The following is a 21150-nucleotide window of genomic DNA, read 5'->3' on the forward strand; positions in this document are numbered from 1 at the left end:
TTTATTATTTTGAGTTAGCTTCTAGGAAAATGCATGCCTTTTAATTAGATTTAAGAACACTTTATTTTAAGGAAACTACTGCATGCTTATTTTAATTTTATTCTTAAGTTTAGATTGATACACTAATTTAATAATTTTTCAGCAATCCGTTCTGCTGGCAAGGTGGAATGCGACTCTCCTCAGATTTTTATTCGATCAGATTTATAGGTACAACAGCAGCTAAATGCTTCTCCGGCGATGTTTTCCGATCGTCGATTTTGGAGTTAAGAGTATCGGAATGATCTCTTATCAGCTCCCATCCTCTCCTATCAGCGAGCGTTATCACTCCCACGGGCGTCTAGCAGTTGATGATGATGATCGTGTTGCGATGACTCTCCTGTGGCCTGGCTGGGATGATAATCGGCTGCTTCGTTCTCGCGTACGGTTTCGGATGAGAGTTTGTGATATCTCTAAATTTGTCATCAGGGTTGAAGTTATGGGTGGCGTTACTACTCCCGAACATCCTCACCCACCCAGAAATTCCAGCAATTTCTGTAAATAAAAGAAAAACCTCTTCGACGGGATGGGAAAGGGAATCAGGATTGATGACTGTCGGCTGTTGCGTCTTGAAGCTCGGTGTTGTCCGCAATTGGTAAAATGCAGATCTTCTCTACTGGGCGCATTAGGGTTCCACTGGCGGTTTTCAATGTAACCACCCTTACCGTACCATCACCGCCAGGATGAACTTGAATTATCCTTCCCATTTTCCACCGCATAGGGGGTTGATTATCATCTTGAATGAGGACTAATTGACCTATGCCGATCGTAACAGCTGGTTTCCAACGCTTAGTTCTCCCCTGTAGTTGACATAAAAATTCTCTGCGCCACCTCCTCCAGAAATCTTGCAATTTTCGCTGCATTAACTGCCAGTGATTTAATCGGTTGGTTGGTAGATCCTCCAAATTCGGTTCTGGTAATGCTTGGAGTGATTCTCCTACCAGAAAATGTGCAGGCGTTGAAGGTTGCAGATCGTTGGGATCATCGAACATGGGGGTGAGAGGGCAAGAATTAAGGCATGCTTCCACCTGAGGTAATAGCGTCGTCATATCTTCAGGCGACACGGGATTCTCTCCAACCACCTTTAATAAGTGGGTTTTAGCTGAACGAACTGCTGCTTCCCACAAGCCTCCAAAGTGGGGTGCACTAGGTGGGTTAAAGTGCCACTGAATTCCCTCCTCTGCCAGTTCTTTGGAAACGATGTCGTGATGCTTGCTGTTCCGAAGCAGTTTTAGAAAATCCTGCAGTTTATTTCGTGCTCCGACAAAGTTGGTGCCGTTGTCGGAAAACATTTCTGCGCATCGGCCTCTTCTCGATACAAATCGTCGCAGGGCTTGTAAGAACTTATCGGTTGACAAGTCTGTGACGAGTTCTAGGTGCACGGCCTTGGTACACATGCAAACAAAAATTGCCACATAGGCTTTTACTACTGGACGTCTCGGAGCGGGTCTGACGTAAATGGGCCCAAAGTAGTCCACACCTGTTCGCAAAAATGGACGAGAGACGGTAACTCGTGCTGTTGGTAAATCCCCCATCATTTGCTGAACTGTGGTGGGTTTAGTCCGATAGCAGGTCATACAGCGGTGTATGATATGTCTCACTACACTCCTTCCTCCTAATGGCCAAAATTTAAGTCTAACAACGCTTAATAGCAATTGAGGCCCAGCGTGCAAAAGGCGTTCATGGTAATATCGTAAAAGCAGACGCGTGAAGTAATGGCTGGCTGGTAGAACTACTGGGTGCTTTACGTTCTCTGATTCTAATGCGTGCTTAAGACGCCCTCCCAAGCGGATTACCTGATTCTCCGACAGGTATGGATTAAACCATCGTAATGGTGACCTTATGGAAACCGCTTCCTTTTTCATTAATGCCTTACGCTCCTCAGCAAATACCTCCTGTTGGACTAAACTGATCAGTGCGGTTTCCGCTTCCTTTAGTTCTTTGGTAGATAAGAAAGAGGCATCCTTCTTTTTCTTCGTGCGCAGAAGCCGTTTCAATCGCAACCAGTAAGCTGTTCGACGAATTAGGTCTGTGTACGACGAGAAGCGGGTTAGGTATGCGTTATTGAACTCGGTGATCGATGAAACCGTTCCGGCATATACGGTGCGACGTTTTTCCTCTGCTTCTTCTTCTGCTGCCAGTGAAGTTTCTGGAAAACGTGGCCATTCATCCTTTTCCTTCGCCAACCACTGCGGTCCCTGCCACCAAAATCGATTGTGTACGATGTCCTCCGGCGCAATCCCTCTGGAAATCAGATCGGCCGGGTTATGGATTCCAGGAACATGGTTCCACTGGGAAATCTCGGTAAGCGATTGAATTGTTGCCACCCGATTGGCCACGTAAGTGGTCCATGTAGCTGGAGTTGCTCGTATCCAACGCAGGACGCAGGTGGAGTCCGTCCAAAAGTATACTGGTGCAGTAAATTTTATTGACCGAGAAACCTTCTCGAACAACTGGGCAGCGAGACGAGCTCCGCATAATTCCAGCCTAGGAATGGTTTGCACTTGTAAAGGTGCAACCCGTGATTTGGAGGTTAGTAATCGTACCCATACCTCTCCGTTTGAGTTCCAACTCTTCACGTAGAGACACGCGCCGTACGCTTTCTTCGAAGCGTCTGAAAAGCAGTGAAATTGAATAGACACTGCCTTGGGAATTACTACACATCGCTCGATGCGAATGGTATTAAGCAGAGACAGTCGTTGGTGGTACTTGATCCAAACCTCACCCACCGTTGAGGGTAGTGACTGATCCCAATTCAGTCTTTGACCGTTTTCATCACGAAGTGTCCACAACAGCTGCATATAAATTTTTGCCGAAGTTATTGCCGCTCCCAGCAGACCCAAAGGGTCAAATAGTGTAGCAATGACCGACAGAATTTTTCGCTTTGTAAGCGGTACGCTAGGGTTGAGAATTGGAATCTTAAATTGAAATTTAAGCGTGTCGGTAACTGGCATCCAAGTCAACCCCAAAGTTTCTATCGAAGGATCGGGATCCAAATTGATCTTTTCCGATGACTGGATTGCTAGCTCCTCTTTTGGAATCCCACTCAATGCATCAGAGCAGTTTGATACCCATTTTCGTAACCTAAACCCTCCTTTCTTCGTCATCGAATTTAGTTGAACCCGCAAAGTTCGTGCCGATTCCGGATCATCCGACCCTGTTATTACATCGTCCATGTATGTATCCTCCATAATAGCCCTTGCAGCGAACGGAAAATTATCCTCCTCGTCTACCGCCAGTTGTTTCAGCGTCCTGGTCGCCAAGAATGGTGCAGGTTTGGTACCGTACGTCACGGTATTCAGTTCGTAGGTGTCAATATCATGAATTGGAGACGAGCGCCACAGGATACATTGCAATGGGCGGTCTTCCTGACACACCTTAATTTTACGGAACATTTTTTCCACGTCGGACACCAGCATTATTTGCTTCGTTCGACTACGAAGTATTATGGATCGGAGATCTTCTTGGATCACTGGCCCCACCAGTAACAAATCGTTCAACGACTCCCCAGAAGTCGTTTTACAGGAAGCGTCAAAGACCACTCGAACCTTGGTGGTGGTGCTGGACTCCTTGACCACCGGATGATGAGGTAGGTAGCATCGCTTAATTGTCTCCACCTCAGCCTCTTCGACCTTCCGCATATGCCCGAGCTGCAAGTATTCCTGCATGAAGTTTGTGTATTGTTCGTGTAGTGACTCGTCTCTGGCCAATCTACGCTCCGTCCCTTGAAGCCGCCGAAATGCGATGTCCCGTGACTCGCCTAACCTTGAGAGAATGGCTTCATCCTTTGGTAAGGAGACGGTGTATCTACCGTCAGGGTTACGTTTGACCGTTTGCGAAAACAGCTCTTCGCAGCGCTTTTCCTCCAATGAAAGAGCCTTACCAGACTCTATTTCCTCGCAAGACCAAAACCGGGTGATTAATTTGTCCAAACTATCCACCGCTGAAAGATTGCATTTGATTTGAAGAGACTGTGTTTGATGTGTATGCCCGCCGCAGGCAACCCAACCGAAAACGGATTCACTGAGTGTTGGCATATGTTGTCCCAGAGAAATCCTTCTACCAGTCTCGAAGAAATCGAAGAAGGCCTCTATGCCCAGTACCAAGTCCACCGCTTTAGACTCGAAAAATGTCGGATCCGCCAATTGCACTCCGTTCGGAATCTCCCACCGCTCCGTGTTTATGTTGCTGGTAGGAAGATTCACCGTAACCTTCGGAAGCACTTAAAAGCTTAATTCCCTTGAAAATGATAATATACGGGAGCGTATCGTAGCTCGAATTTTTTGCTTAACCTTGGTTGTCGTATGTCCAATGCCAAGGACTGAGACTTCCATTCGAATGCGGCTCACCTTAAGCCTTTGACTCAATCGTTCAGTGACGAAGTTGCTTTCCGATCCTATCCTAGTAAAGCGCGGGCAAGATACCGGTTACCATCCACCGGTTACCACCGGTTATCATCCTCGATTATGACGACAGCTGTAGCTAACAGAACCTTAGCAGAATATTGATGTTCTGCACCCAAAACGAACACGTTTGTGGCAGCCAGGTTTGCCACTTGAGATGACTCGTTCTGCATAGCTGGCTTGTCAGCACGAGAAGCAGCTGAAACCTTTGCATCACGATTCCTTTCCGGTTTGAAACAGACCAATGTGTGGTGGCGACTCTTGCAATTACGGCAAGAATATTTGGATTGGCAATCTTTGGCCATGCGACCTGCCCTGAAGCAGTTTCGGCATAACGAGTTAGAATTCAGTAAAGCATCTCTGTCGGCCACATTCATGTGTTGGAAAGTATTACATTGGTAGAGAGGGTGGTTCGACGAGCAAGCTACTCAGCGTCCTCCAGACACTTGAGATGAATTGCAGGTTGCCCTGCTCATCAACGCTCATTGTTTTTGCTGCGGTTGGTGCTGCTGAATTGCTGCAAAACCTGTATTTTACGGTGTAGGAAATCAAGCAGGTCTACCAAAGAATCCTTCTCACGTGATGCCGACATCTCCTCCCCCCCTCCGAGTAACGGGATCGAGCCGTACCGTAAGGATATTAACAAGTAAAAGGTCCTTGAAATCGGCTAATTGCACCACCTGATCGAGAGTCTGTATAATTCTCTCGAACCCTTCCACCAGGGCATTCAGCTCCATTGCGGATTCCTTGGAGAGCATTGGCAGCTTGAACAACGAGATAACCTGCCGCTTCTTTAACAATTTGCTGTTGTTATACCGTTTTAACAACAAATCCCACGCCACCTGATAATTGGCTTTTGTAATCTGTAACGGATCGATCAGGCTCTTGGGTTCTCCTTGCAAACACCCCTTCAAATAATGAAATTTTTCCACCTCGGGTAGGTACTCCTTCCAGTGAATAAGTGAGCTGAAAAGATCCCGAAAGCTTAACCATTCGTCAATGTTTCCATTGAATGTCTGCAGTTGGATTTGTGGTAAGCGAACATGGTCGGTGCCATTCCGCATCGACGAATCTCCAGCACTGCTAGATTGCTCAAGAACTTGAGACGCCTGCAATTCTCTAGTTTTATCCATTAGGAAAGATTTGGCTTCGTAGTAGCGGTCACTAAACTCCATTCGCTCCTTTTCAAACGCGTTTCCTTCAGCATCGTAGTCATCGTGGGAAAATATTTCGACTAAGGTGCCACTAAACGCTTCCCAAAGCTCGTCCAACTTACCCAAGCGTATTTGGACCTCGGTTATTGTGTTGGACTCCTTAAACTTTTGCACAAATTGCCAAATATCGTTGAAGGAGAGCTGTATTCCCTTCAACCTGGCAGTTAGTGCTCTCATAGCTGGTGACTTCTTGACCGTGGTTGTTGCAGGGGTAGCCATTGTGTTGCCTCACACCGAACAATGAGTTGAGAAAAGAGGTATACCGCAAGCGAGCCTAGCTTCGCCAGGCATATACTGCATAAATTTACCCGAGAAAACTACAGGTGACGCTCCCAATAAAACACTAGTAGAAGAAGGTATAATTGATATTTTGACGTCACGGCAAATTATCCAAATGCAGCAATGACTCGGTCGACAAAGGAATCGAAGAGAAAAGAGTGGTGTAATATCCAAAAACCTTGGCTTCGGCCGGGCATATACTGTGGCAACTCACCCAGAGAAACCAGCAGCTGAGCTATCATCCCGGCGAAGTCCAACTTTCGCAATCATAATTATGTTCAGCCTAACAGGCTTGAGGGCTCAGAGGTTTTGTGGCCACATTGAAGAGGAAATATTTCCAATCAAAATTGTGCATTTCTGTAATCCTAGCTTCGGTAGTATACTAAAATTTTCACTCACCCAGGAAAACAGCTAACCGCACTACCTCTTCAGGCCAGAATGTCGTAGCAAAGCAAATTACCTATTCGCTTGCCTCTGTCAGCACCAATGGAAAAAGGTGCTCCAGCGCAGCGTGGGGATGAGAATGGCGTCAAAATCCAAGTCGCGTACACCGAATCAGCATTAAACCGCCTCCGAAACAGTAGGAAACAAGTCGCCAGTTTCAAGACAGAAGTATTGTATAGCGTTAGTATTTAGCAAGATCGCTTCGACTGGACATACACTGAACTTTCTTAATTTACCTATGAAAAAAATCGTTGCGCCTGTCCAGCGGTCCAGTAAGCCAAATAAATTGAACGGTCTCAAAAAAAAAACTCCAATAGGCGTTGCTCTAATGTCCCAGCATGCGAGATTCCAGCAACCAATCCGTTTGTCAAACCAGTATGACAATAGTAAAAGCGCGATGGCGATCAAATCTCAAGCCACGCTAAGTCCAAAGATGGCAAAGTCCAGCTTCCAATTGTTGCGAAGCGCGATGGTGAATTTTAATAAAGGTGTAGAATCGCGATGGCGGAAAGTAGCGCCAATCCAAGCGTCCAAAGTCAGCCCAATGCCAACTGCCAACTGCAACCGAGTTTCCGAAGCACGCGGATGGTCCCACCATCCGGTTCGAAGGACCAAAATGTTGGGTACAGATCCGTTACCTTCCGTTAATTCTTCGATAGCGTTGAGGGTCTCCAACCCAACACTCGTAGGAATGGCTTCGGTGGAAGACGCGGAAAATCCAGTTTGAGCGAGATCCAAAGTCCCACTCGGAGAATGTCCAATAAAACCACCAAACGCGCGTTATTATATCACTACACCTTTATTATTTTAAGTTAGCTTCTAGGAAAATGCATGCCTTTTAATTAGATTTAAGAACCCTTTATTTTAAGGAAACTACTGCATGCTTATTTTAATTTTATTCTTAAGTTTAGATTAATACACTAATTTAATAATTTTTCAGCAATCCGTTCTGCTGGCAAGGTGGAATGCGACTCTCCTCAGATTTTTATTCGATCAGATTTATAAGTACAACAGCAGCTAAATGCTTCTCCGGCGATGTTTTCCGATCGTCGATTTTGGAGTTAAGAGTATCGGAATGATCTCTTATCAGCTCCCATCCTCTCCTATCAGCGAGCGTTATCACTCCCACGGGCGTCTAGCAGTTGATGATGATGATCGTGTTGCGATGACTCTCCTGTGGCCTGGCTGGGATGATAATCGGCTGCTTCGTTCTCGCGTACGGTTTCGGATGAGAGTTTGTGATATCTCTAAATTTGTCATCAGGGTTGAAGTTATGGGTGGCGTTACTACTCCCGAACATCCTCACCCACCCAGAAATTCCAGCAATTTCTGTAAATAAAAGAAAAACCTCTTCGACGGGATGGGAAAGGGAATCAGGATTGATGACTGTCGGCTGTTGCGTCTTGAAGCTCGGTGTTGTCCGCAATTGGTAAAATGCAGATCTTCTCTACTGGGCGCATTAGGGTTCCACTGGCGGTTTTCAATGTAACCACCCTTACCGTACCATCACCGCCAGGATGAACTTGAATTATCCTTCCCATTTTCCACCGCATAGGGGGTTGATTATCATCTTGAATGAGGACTAATTGACCTATGCCGATCGTAACAGCTGGTTTCCAACGCTTAGTTCTCCCCTGTAGTTGACATAAAAATTCTCTGCGCCACCTCCTCCAGAAATCTTGCAATTTTCGCTGCATTAACTGCCAGTGATTTAATCGGTTGGTTGGTAGATCCTCCAAATTCGGTTCTGGTAATGCTTGGAGTGATTCTCCTACCAGAAAATGTGCAGGCGTTGAAGGTTGCAGATCGTTGGGATCATCGAACATGGGGGTGAGAGGGCAAGAATTAAGGCATGCTTCCACCTGAGGTAATAGCGTCGTCATATCTTCAGGCGACACGGGATTCTCTCCAACCACCTTTAATAAGTGGGTTTTAGCTGAACGAACTGCTGCTTCCCACAAGCCTCCAAAGTGGGGTGCACTAGGTGGGTTAAAGTGCCACTGAATTCCCTCCTCTGCCAGTTCTTTGGAAACGATGTCGTGATGCTTGCTGTTCCGAAGCAGTTTTAGAAAATCCTGCAGTTTATTTCGTGCTCCGACAAAGTTGGTGCCGTTGTCGGAAAACATTTCTGCGCATCGGCCTCTTCTCGATACAAATCGTCGCAGGGCTTGTAAGAACTTATCGGTTGACAAGTCTGTGACGAGTTCTAGGTGCACGGCCTTGGTACACATGCAAACAAAAATTGCCACATAGGCTTTTACTACTGGACGTCTCGGAGCGGGTCTGACGTAAATGGGCCCAAAGTAGTCCACACCTGTTCGCAAAAATGGACGAGAGACGGTAACTCGTGCTGTTGGTAAATCCCCCATCATTTGCTGAACTGTGGTGGGTTTAGTCCGATAGCAGGTCATACAGCGGTGTATGATATGTCTCACTACACTCCTTCCTCCTAATGGCCAAAATTTAAGTCTAACAACGCTTAATAGCAATTGAGGCCCAGCGTGCAAAAGGCGTTCATGGTAATATCGTAAAAGCAGACGCGTGAAGTAATGGCTGGCTGGTAGAACTACTGGGTGCTTTACGTTCTCTGATTCTAATGCGTGCTTAAGACGCCCTCCCAAGCGGATTACCTGATTCTCCGACAGGTATGGATTAAACCATCGTAATGGTGACCTTATGGAAACCGCTTCCTTTTTCATTAATGCCTTACGCTCCTCAGCAAATACCTCCTGTTGGACTAAACTGATCAGTGCGGTTTCCGCTTCCTTTAGTTCTTTGGTAGATAAGAAAGAGGCATCCTTCTTTTTCTTCGTGCGCAGAAGCCGTTTCAATCGCAACCAGTAAGCTGTTCGACGAATTAGGTCTGTGTACGACGAGAAGCGGGTTAGGTATGCGTTATTGAACTCGGTGATCGATGAAACCGTTCCGGCATATACGGTGCGACGTTTTTCCTCTGCTTCTTCTTCTGCTGCCAGTGAAGTTTCTGGAAAACGTGGCCATTCATCCTTTTCCTTCGCCAACCACTGCGGTCCCTGCCACCAAAATCGATTGTGTACGATGTCTTCCGGCGCAATCCCTCTGGAAATCAGATCGGCCGGGTTATGGATTCCAGGAACATGGTTCCACTGGGAAATCTCGGTAAGCGATTGAATTGTTGCCACCCGATTGGACACGTAAGTGGTCCATGTAGCTGGAGTTGCTCGTATCCAACGCAGGACGCAGGTGGAGTCCGTCCAAAAGTATACTGGTGCAGTAAATTTTATTGACCGAGAAACCTTCTCGAACAACTGGGCAGCGAGACGAGCTCCGCATAATTCCAGCCTAGGAATGGTTTGCACTTGTAAAGGTGCAACCCGTGATTTGGAGGTTAGTAATCGTACCCATACCTCTCCGTTTGAGTTCCAACTCTTCACGTAGAGACACGCGCCGTACGCTTTCTTCGAAGCGTCTGAAAAGCAGTGAAATTGAATAGACACTGCCTTGGGAATTACTACACATCGCTCGATGCGAATGGTATTAAGCAGAGACAGTCGTTGGTGGTACTTGATCCAAACCTCACCCACCGTTGAGGGTAGTGACTGATCCCAATTCAGTCTTTGACCGTTTTCATCACGAAGTGTCCACAACAGCTGCATATAAATTTTTGCCGAAGTTATTGCCGCTCCCAGCAGACCCAAAGGGTCAAATAGTGTAGCAATGACCGACAGAATTTTTCGCTTTGTAAGCGGTACGCTAGGGTTGAGAATTGGAATCTTAAATTGAAATTTAAGCGTGTCGGTAACTGGCATCCAAGTCAACCCCAAAGTTTCTATCGAAGGATCGGGATCCAAATTGATCTTTTCCGATGACTGGATTGCTAGCTCCTCTTTTGGAATCCCACTCAATGCATCAGAGCAGTTTGATACCCATTTTCGTAACCTAAACCCTCCTTTCTTCGTCATCGAATTTAGTTGAACCCGCAAAGTTCGTGCCGATTCCGGATCATCCGACCCTGTTATTACATCGTCCATGTATGTATCCTCCATAATAGCCCTTGCAGCGAACGGAAAATTATCCTCCTCGTCTACCGCCAGTTGTTTCAGCGTCCTGGTCGCCAAGAATGGTGCAGGTTTGGTACCGTACGTCACGGTATTCAGTTCGTAGGTGTCAATATCATGAATTGGAGACGAGCGCCACAGGATACATTGCAATGGGCGGTCTTCCTGACACACCTTAATTTTACGGAACATTTTTTCCACGTCGGACACCAGCATTATTTGCTTCGTTCGACTACGAAGTATTATGGATCGGAGATCTTCTTGGATCACTGGCCCCACCAGTAACAAATCGTTCAACGACTCCCCAGAAGTCGTTTTACAGGAAGCGTCAAAGACCACTCGAACCTTGGTGGTGGTGCTGGACTCCTTGACCACCGGATGATGAGGTAGGTAGCATCGCTTAATTGTCTCCACCTCAGCCTCTTCGACCTTCCGCATATGCCCGAGCTGCAAGTATTCCTGCATGAAGTTTGTGTATTGTTCGTGTAGTGACTCGTCTCTGGCCAATCTACGCTCCGTCCCTTGAAGCCGCCGAAATGCGATGTCCCGTGACTCGCCTAACCTTGAGAGAATGGCTTCATCCTTTGGTAAGGAGACGGTGTATCTACCGTCAGGGTTACGTTTGACCGTTTGCGAAAACAGCTCTTCGCAGCGCTTTTCCTCCAATGAAAGAGCCTTACCAGACTCTATTTCCTCGCAAGACCAAAACCGGGTGATTAATTTGTCCAAACTATCCACCGCTGAAAGATTGCATTTGATTTGAAGAGACTGTGTTTGATGTGTATGCCCGCCGCAGGCAACCCAACCGAAAACGGATTCACTGAGTGTTGGCATATGTTGTCCCAGAGAAATCCTTCTACCAGTCTCGAAGAAATCGAAGAAGGCCTCTATGCCCAGTACCAAGTCCACCGCTTTAGACTCGAAAAATGTCGGATCCGCCAATTGCACTCCGTTCGGAATCTCCCACCGCTCCGTGTTTATGTTGCTGGTAGGAAGATTCACCGTAACCTTCGGAAGCACTTAAAAGCTTAATTCCCTTGAAAATGATAATATACGGGAGCGTATCGTAGCTCGAATTTTTTGCTTAACCTTGGTTGTCGTATGTCCAATGCCAAGGACTGAGACTTCCATTCGAATGCGGCTCACCTTAAGCCTTTGACTCAATCGTTCAGTGACGAAGTTGCTTTCCGATCCTATCCTAGTAAAGCGCGGGCAAGATACCGGTTACCATCCACCGGTTACCACCGGTTATCATCCTCGATTATGACGACAGCTGTAGCTAACAGAACCTTAGCAGAATATTGATGTTCTGCACCCAAAACGAACACGTTTGTGGCAGCCAGGTTTGCCACTTGAGATGACTCGTTCTGCATAGCTGGCTTGTCAGCACGAGAAGCAGCTGAAACCTTTGCATCACGATTCCTTTCCGGTTTGAAACAGACCAATGTGTGGTGGCGACTCTTGCAATTACGGCAAGAATATTTGGATTGGCAATCTTTGGCCATGCGACCTGCCCTGAAGCAGTTTCGGCATAACGAGTTAGAATTCAGTAAAGCATCTCTGTCGGCCACATTCATGTGTTGGAAAGTATTACATTGGTAGAGAGGGTGGTTCGACGAGCAAGCTACTCAGCGTCCTCCAGACACTTGAGATGAATTGCAGGTTGCCCTGCTCATCAACGCTCATTGTTTTTGCTGCGGTTGGTGCTGCTGAATTGCTGCAAAACCTGTATTTTACGGTGTAGGAAATCAAGCAGGTCTACCAAAGAATCCTTCTCACGTGATGCCGACATCTCCTCCCCCCCTCCGAGTAACGGGATCGAGCCGTACCGTAAGGATATTAACAAGTAAAAGGTCCTTGAAATCGGCTAATTGCACCACCTGATCGAGAGTCTGTATAATTCTCTCGAACCCTTCCACCAGGGCATTCAGCTCCATTGCGGATTCCTTGGAGAGCATTGGCAGCTTGAACAACGAGATAACCTGCCGCTTCTTTAACAATTTGCTGTTGTTATACCGTTTTAACAACAAATCCCACGCCACCTGATAATTGGCTTTTGTAATCTGTAACGGATCGATCAGGCTCTTGGGTTCTCCTTGCAAACACCCCTTCAAATAATGAAATTTTTCCACCTCGGGTAGGTACTCCTTCCAGTGAATAAGTGAGCTGAAAAGATCCCGAAAGCTTAACCATTCGTCAATGTTTCCATTGAATGTCTGCAGTTGGATTTGTGGTAAGCGAACATGGTCGGTGCCATTCCGCATCGACGAATCTCCAGCACTGCTAGATTGCTCAAGAACTTGAGACGCCTGCAATTCTCTAGTTTTATCCATTAGGAAAGATTTGGCTTCGTAGTAGCGGTCACTAAACTCCATTCGCTCCTTTTCAAACGCGTTTCCTTCAGCATCGTAGTCATCGTGGGAAAATATTTCGACTAAGGTGCCACTAAACGCTTCCCAAAGCTCGTCCAACTTACCCAAGCGTATTTGGACCTCGGTTATTGTGTTGGACTCCTTAAACTTTTGCACAAATTGCCAAATATCGTTGAAGGAGAGCTGTATTCCCTTCAACCTGGCAGTTAGTGCTCTCATAGCTGGTGACTTCTTGACCGTGGTTGTTGCAGGGGTAGCCATTGTGTTGCCTCACACCGAACAATGAGTTGAGAAAAGAGGTATACCGCAAGCGAGCCTAGCTTCGCCAGGCATATACTGCATAAATTTACCCGAGAAAACTACAGGTGACGCTCCCAATAAAACACTAGTAGAAGAAGGTATAATTGATATTTTGACGTCACGGCAAATTATCCAAATGCAGCAATGACTCGGTCGACAAAGGAATCGAAGAGAAAAGAGTGGTGTAATATCCAAAAACCTTGGCTTCGGCCGGGCATATACTGTGGCAACTCACCCAGAGAAACCAGCAGCTGAGCTATCATCCCGGCGAAGTCCAACTTTCGCAATCATAATTATGTTCAGCCTAACAGGCTTGAGGGCTCAGAGGTTTTGTGGCCACATTGAAGAGGAAATATTTCCAATCAAAATTGTGCATTTCTGTAATCCTAGCTTCGGTAGTATACTAAAATTTTCACTCACCCAGGAAAACAGCTAACCGCACTACCTCTTCAGGCCAGAATGTCGTAGCAAAGCAAATTACCTATTCGCTTGCCTCTGTCAGCACCAATGGAAAAAGGTGCTCCAGCGCAGCGTGGGGATGAGAATGGCGTCAAAATCCAAGTCGCGTACACCGAATCAGCATTAAACCGCCTCCGAAACAGTAGGAAACAAGTCGCCAGTTTCAAGACAGAAGTATTGTATAGCGTTAGTATTTAGCAAGATCGCTTCGACTGGACATACACTGAACTTTCTTAATTTACCTATGAAAAAAATCGTTGCGCCTGTCCAGCGGTCCAGTAAGCCAAATAAATTGAACGGTCTCAAAAAAAAAACTCCAATAGGCGTTGCTCTAATGTCCCAGCATGCGAGATTCCAGCAACCAATCCGTTTGTCAAACCAGTATGACAATAGTAAAAGCGCGATGGCGATCAAATCTCAAGCCACGCTAAGTCCAAAGATGGCAAAGTCCAGCTTCCAATTGTTGCGAAGCGCGATGGTGAATTTTAATAAAGGTGTAGAATCGCGATGGCGGAAAGTAGCGCCAATCCAAGCGTCCAAAGTCAGCCCAATGCCAACTGCCAACTGCAACCGAGTTTCCGAAGCACGCGGATGGTCCCACCATCCGGTTCGAAGGACCAAAATGTTGGGTACAGATCCGTTACCTTCCGTTAATTCTTCGATAGCGTTGAGGGTCTCCAACCCAACACTCGTAGGAATGGCTTCGGTGGAAGACGCGGAAAATCCAGTTTGAGCGAGATCCAAAGTCCCACTCGGAGAATGTCCAATAAAACCACCAAACGCGCGTTATTATATCACTACACCTTTATTATTTTAAGTTAGCTTCTAGGAAAATGCATGCCTTTTAATTAGATTTAAGAACCCTTTATTTTAAGGAAACTACTGCATGCTTATTTTAATTTTATTCTTAAGTTTAGATTAATACACTAATTTAATAATTTTTCAGCAATCCGTTCTGCTGGCAAGGTGGAATGCGACTCTCCTCAGATTTTTATTCGATCAGATTTATAAGTACAACAGCAGCTAAATGCTTCTCCGGCGATGTTTTCCGATCGTCGATTTTGGAGTTAAGAGTATCGGAATGATCTCTTATCAAGTCCCATCCTCTCCTATCAGCGAGCGTTATCACTCCCACGGGCGTCTAGCAGTTGATGATGATGATCGTGTTGCGATGACTCTCCTGTGGCCTGGCTGGGATGATAATCGGCTGCTTCGTTCTCGCGTACGGTTTCGGATGAGAGTTTGTGATATCTCTAAATTTGTCATCAGGGTTGAAGTTATGGGTGGCGTTACTACTCCCGAACAGGTCCGAAGGCCTCTTCCACTGCTCTACGATTAATACCAATAATGTCGATATCATCCGCAAAACCTAGAACAAACAACAATATCGCACGCTAGCCTGGGACTAATGCGGTCTCGGTCAACTAGATTAGTTGAGAGAATTCGTTATCGATATTGTTTTTTGGCACATTTTGCATGTTGTAGGATAAGTACAACGACACACCGTGCCCCAGTGCTGAGTCGAGAAACTTTTTCGCTCGAAAAGTTCCTCGACCTGATCGGGAATCGAACCCAATATCACAACCGTGTGGGAAAGATAGCCGACCGACATCGCTAACCACAGAACCACGGGGACCACCTAGAAGCATGTGCGATTTCGTAATGATGGTGCCGCTTCTCTGCACACCAGCTCTCCGTATAGCACCTTCCAATGCGATGTTGAACAATAAGTTCGACAGCCCATCACCCTGCTTCAAATCATCTAACGTCACGAAAGGGTCCGATATCTCACCGGCTATCCTGACGCTTGATGTAGAACCTTCAAGGGTGGCACGTATGAACCTAATCAGCTTTGTTGGGAAGCCATGTTCGAGCATGATCCGCCATAACTCATTTCTCTTAACTGAATCGCACGCTGCCCTGAAGTCTATTAACAGATGGTGCGTCTGTAAGTTGAATTCTCGAAATTTATCGAGGATTTGTCGCAAGGTAAACATTTGGTCCGTCGTGGAGCGTCCCCCTCGAAAACCGCATTGGTACTCGGCAACAAAGGTCTCCTGCAACGGCCTCAGTCTGTGGAACAGGATGCGGGAGAGAATTTTGTACACGGTATTGAGAAGAGTTATGCCCCGATAATTGCTACAGTCCAGGCGATGACCTTTTTTGTAGATCGGGCATATGAGACCCTCCAACCAGTCCGAGGGCAATTCTTCATCAGACCACACTCTTAGCATGATCCGATGGATGGCACGATACAGCTGTTCGCTCCCGACTTTGAAGAGTTCGGCGGGAATGCCGGCCTTCCCAGCTGCCTTGCAGTTTCTCAGCTCTTTCACTGTTTTCTTCACCTCGTCCATGGATGGTGGATCCACAGCTTGACCATCATCCTCAATAGTCATCCTGCTCCTTTCGACTCCACTGTTTTCCTCACCGTTCAACAGCACACTGAAGTGTTTCTTCCAACGCCTGGCCACCTCTTTTTAATCGGTTATCAGGTTACCCTCCCTATCGTTGCACATGACAGGAGCTGACACGTTTCGATTTCTAATTCCGTTGACCTTCTTGTAGAAGCTCCTCGCATCGTGCCTGGAGAAGCAACCTTCCGCCTCCGCAAGAAGACGCTCCCAATGCTGTCGTTTCTTCCGGCGATGGAGTCTCTTTTCAGCGGCTCTAGCATCTCGATATCTACCCACGCTCTGACGAGTCACAGCCGTGGCCAACATGTGACCCCTGGCGCGGTTCTTCTCCTCCGTCACTCGCTGGCACCCAGCATCAAACCACTCATTGGACGCAGCTGCCGCAGTTGTACCCAACACTTCTCGCGCTGTAGTTCTCATCGAACTGTGGATGTGTCTCCTGCGCTTTCATTGTATGTCTTTTCCAGGAGCTCAAAGAACACCACTTGTTACACTAATGGGTAAAGTGAGTAAAATTCTCGAAGATACAAAAACATTTGAAAAAGTATCAATCAGTTGATTTTTTGTGAAGTAGGTTCACGCATTCATTGGAGTCGTCTCAGCTGGCAACATAGGTCATAAAATAACAAGTTCTTGGTGCATTTCATGTCCATCGATGTCACACTCTTTCTTGTGTGTGAGGATTTTCTGTAAATGTAGACAACTTTTTTCTAACTGATCTGTACTACAACCCATTAAACTGTCAATATCATACAAGAAGCTGAAATTGTCACTGTGATTTTTCATTAACTGGAATCGATCATCGAACGATGCAATAGCTACATCCAATACAGAATAGAAGAAATTCACTTTGAAAGAGAGTTTTTTCGATGTAATTGGTTCATCTGACTGTTCGTATGCAAACTGTTTCTTTATCATTCTCGGCCGAATTCGTGTTTCTGTGTGAAACTCCGGATTTACTTCTAAAATGTCGGCACGTTCTTTAGCATCAGTAATGACGCCATTCAAACCTTCATTTCTCATATTTTTCAAAAAGTTTTAAACGCTGCCTATCAAGTCTATAGTGTTTTCGAGACTGCTATTTATTTTTTGAAGGTACTTACTCACTAAATTGATTTTGAACAAAATTGAATGCCAAGCTACTAAACTGCATAAGAATTCGATTTTTTTAATTTTTTTTTGCTAGGCTTTTTGCAGTATTTCTTGCAAACGCATCTTGCTTCAGATCCTCGATTGCTTCATATAGGGCATAATAAATTTCTCCTATATCAAACCTCAAGGGAGTGGCAGCATCAATTCGACTTTCTCAACGCGTTCCACTCAGAGGCTCTACCGTATGAGAAGTAATGTGTTTTTTGAACGATGAGTTGAAGCAGAAAAGAAGTTGAAAATTTATTGCACGACACTGAAAAAGTCTACTGCATCAAAACATGACATGGCACCATCGCTAACAACAAGATTGGTTGCTGCATGGAACGGATTGATTTTTACAAAAATTGATTTTTACAAAAAAAGTTTAGGATAATTAGTTTAAGAGATTAAGACAGATCTCGACGTTTCATGCATTTCTAAGACGATTTTTTTCAATATCGAACATTTTACGAACTACCTGTGCATTTTTTATCGGCCGGAAAAGTGAAACTTTGACCGCTTCGAGGCACCACTTTTCGAAGTCCGACTGAGCTGAAATTTTTCAAGAAGACTGTGGCATGTGGAGTGTTAGTACAACGTTAGTACATGGAAATGTGGATGGTCGCGTCGCACGTGAATGGAAATCCTGCTAGAGAGAGAAAAAATTTCCTCGTCGCTTAAAAAATAAACACACGCATTAGCCGTCTGTTTGCCGCCCCTCGATGATTGACGAGCAGGCGACCGCCTGCTTCGCCTACGCGTTAATCCGCCCCTGTGTAACGACGATAGAAAAACATTAGTTTTCTGCTCCAGATGGCCTGTTTTACCGGTGCGTCAACCTTTTGAATTCTTTTTCTGTCAGATGGAAGCAAATAGCAGAAGATGCAGCGCATTCTCATTTACGCAATAATTTGTTATGTTGTTGCGTGTTGCATATTGCAACTCTGCGGCTGGAGGATAACAAAAATGTATTCGTACCGATGAACATGAGGATGGAGTTAGAATTGCTTGCTGTAAGGTGTCTTTATTAAAGCGTTCCATCACTTCAAATGGAGAGTTTATTACTTTTAAAAATATTAAAGTTTTGAGCAAACGAGGAATTAAAGGGGTACTGAATTTATATTTGCGCAAAAAAATACCGCATCGCTGAAATGGAATGGAATAAACACTATGCGACGCAAATAAGTTCTGACATTCGAAATGCATTTAGATTGAAATAACATTTCACTTTTAATTCTAGCGCAAAACCTTTTGAGAAAATTTCAATCGTTTACATTAAATCATTTCAATCTCGTTTTCCATTTTAGGACATAAGTAATCATATACTGAATATATACTAAATACTGAAAAATTATAATGCAATATTATAATTCAGTCAAAGTGTAAACGTGTTGGGACAGTATTCTACGTCATTTTTTCAACTCAATTTAGACTTTTTTTTTTACGCGGTACCATACAAACCTGGAACCCCATTCGATCTCCGCATGTCTTAAGAAGGAGAATGAGAAGTTCCATTTGAAATAGAATATGAAGCTGATCGCATCTCTATGCTACCACTACAATGTGAGTAAAGCACTCTTACAACATAGTGTAAAGCTGTTTCGAAGCTGCAGCTGCTGCTGAGTTAGGCGTCGTACACAAATTACGTAACGCATGAATGGGGAGGGGGAGGAGTTACATATGAGGGGGGGGGGGTAGTTACGTAAAAACGGTGTTGGCTCGAAATTGGAAATTTTAAAGGGGGTCAGGTTGTTCAGCGTTACGTAATTTGAGGGGGGGAGTCATACCGAACTTTAATTAGCGTCACATAGGGGGCGAGTGGGTCTGAAATCTAGATTTTTAGCGTTGCGTGATTTGTGTACGACGTCTTCTGTCTGGCGGTCGCACCATCTAATAGTAGAATGATTCGTTTGAGCAGAAGCAGGCTCTCATATAGCCCAAAGAGTGCATTCCTGTTTAACTACGTAAAGTATTCTGGCAACTGTGTTAGAAAAAGCATGCATTACGCGACCAATCAGAAGTCAAAATATTTGTTTTAACAAGGCTTGACAATTTTCAGTTGTACCATAGTTCGCATAATCAAATTACGATTTCCTGCATTTTGGCGGATGCGTAGAAAATTTTCTAATCGATGGCTGCAAGAACAGAGGAAATCAGCGGAAAGCCAAGCGACTTACAAGCATTGGACCGAATTTTTCCTTGTTCCGTGTTTTAGATATCCATTTTTCACTACAATATAGCGGAACTTCCTGAGAGACACAAATCTATGTCAAAATGTCGAAAATAGTTGAACGAATACCCAGGAAGTTATTATTACCGATACTTGGTAGGGTAACTAACAAGGTTGGGTAAAAAAGAGCGGTAAAACCTATATATATATAAATGTCAGTTATAACGGTGAAAAAATAACCTTCCTCTCTTTTATGATCGTTAGAAATGCAGAGGTAATCTCGGTCTCTTGCAACAATGATTGTATCGCTTCCGTCTTCCCTTCCCTAACCTAACGTAAGAAGGTAGCCGGTGCCGTTATCGATCTATAAAAAGCGGAAGCTACTGAGTTTTTGTACAATGAAGATGCTAAATAAATCCGAAATTACGTGGTTCTGTGTGCAACTTCCGTGGGGTCATCCACTTTCAAACTCAATACACAGGAGCCTACATAAGCTGCCTAAAACTGATCCCTTACTCTATAATACAGGTAGCTTTCAGCAGCCGTATTTGCTCGAAGATTTTTGCCGATTTCTTTTATAGACTTACATCTTAAAAAGCTTTGATTTCAAACTTTTCTTTAAACGTGAGTTGCTTTGATCGACCCATACTAACACATGTCAAAAAACAAATCACACTCTCAAGTGAAGACACTTTGTTCTGTTGTTGTGAAAATCAAAATACGCCAAATCTGAATTAAATTGGACGCTGTGGTATTTTTATTTCGCAGTGTTTCCGTCATATATTAGGTTTAAATTCGGTACTTCATACAATAACTGACCTTATCGTTTTGAATGTTGGGATAGTGTAAATATTTGATATTGATTGATAAGAATATAAGATAGGGTATCGAACGTCTTCGTCAGTGGTTTTCTTCGGCAGTTTTTCTGCAGCAATCTTATGCAAAAGGGGGTCGAAGAAAACCACTGACGAAGACGTTCGATACCCTAGAATAAAACAAAATCGTGAACTGCGAGACTGTGAAACAGAAGAAAAACATATTGTATTTTTTGTTTATTTCACTCAGTTAAGCTTAAACAGAAAAGCAGTCAAGTTGTTCGATAACATAATCGGTTTCTAATAACATTCAGTGCATTGAATTTCAGTCAGTATCCTATAAAAAAGATGGAAGAAATTGAATGCATTCCAAATGTTGTTGACAAGTAAAAAACAGTAAACTGAAAGGTGCTTAAAATCAATGAACAATTTTGTAGGTTAGTAGTCATTATCTCAATGAGTTATGAACTAAGCTCTTCCCTGGTACAACAGTTCTGTTCTAAACTCGGTTCTGATTATTCCATCACAAACGGAAGCAATGGGCATCTGTTGTAATTTGCGAGAGAATAAAACCTAACCGCAACCTCTGCTAGTGACCCTCCTAATAGCAGCAGCAGACAAGTTGCGCAGTTGTTGTTCAGTTCAGTCATCATGCTTCCAGTGCCTGCATGCCGAGTAGGTACCAACTTACACCTCTGTCACCTACACCTACGTAGGTTCTGTTTGGACGGTCGGTTGATCAGCACACGTTGCGGATACCGCTAGGCATCACGACGGTACGACAGGTTGGTAGGCTGAAGCGGCAGGTGGGAAGGCATTTATATAGAACGATTAAAAGGTAGAACAAAAAAAAAACGAGAAACCACCTGAATGAAGTTACTTCCTTTGCCTCATTCTTTTCTGTTTTGTTCACTGCCGGTATTATTCTTGCTGCCTCATGATCATTTTGTTACATCACCGGCATCGCTTGTATTTTGCGCTTCAAGCTTTCAGAGAGGCGGTTCGCAGTGGCAGAATGCGTGGCTGGATAAAACGGCAACTTCTCTTGCTAGAAAATGGTATGACATTTGTGA

General features: G+C 44.8%; 3 protein-coding genes across 3 annotated transcripts in view; 1 reads left to right on the forward strand and 2 right to left on the reverse strand.

The window, feature by feature from the left end:
- The window catches only part of LOC129726848 (protein couch potato), a 460447-nt gene that overhangs the window by 24262 nt on the left and 415035 nt on the right, over window positions 1–21150 (forward strand). The window lies entirely within an intron of this gene.
- On the reverse strand, window positions 576–5872 carry LOC129728924 (uncharacterized). Its single transcript, XM_055687400.1, has 5 exons — window positions 5019–5872; window positions 4834–4965; window positions 4482–4754; window positions 4386–4437; window positions 576–4247 (listed from the first exon to the last, which is right to left on the reverse strand). The coding sequence occupies exons 1-5, from the start codon at window positions 5870–5872 to the stop codon at window positions 576–578; spliced, it is 4983 nt and encodes a 1660-aa protein (XP_055543375.1).
- On the reverse strand, window positions 7750–13046 carry LOC129728925 (uncharacterized). Its single transcript, XM_055687401.1, has 5 exons — window positions 12193–13046; window positions 12008–12139; window positions 11656–11928; window positions 11560–11611; window positions 7750–11421 (listed from the first exon to the last, which is right to left on the reverse strand). The coding sequence occupies exons 1-5, from the start codon at window positions 13044–13046 to the stop codon at window positions 7750–7752; spliced, it is 4983 nt and encodes a 1660-aa protein (XP_055543376.1).

This window comes from Wyeomyia smithii, chromosome 3, assembly GCF_029784165.1.
Source record: "Wyeomyia smithii strain HCP4-BCI-WySm-NY-G18 chromosome 3, ASM2978416v1, whole genome shotgun sequence".
Classification (NCBI taxonomy): Eukaryota; Metazoa; Arthropoda; class Insecta; order Diptera; family Culicidae; genus Wyeomyia; species Wyeomyia smithii.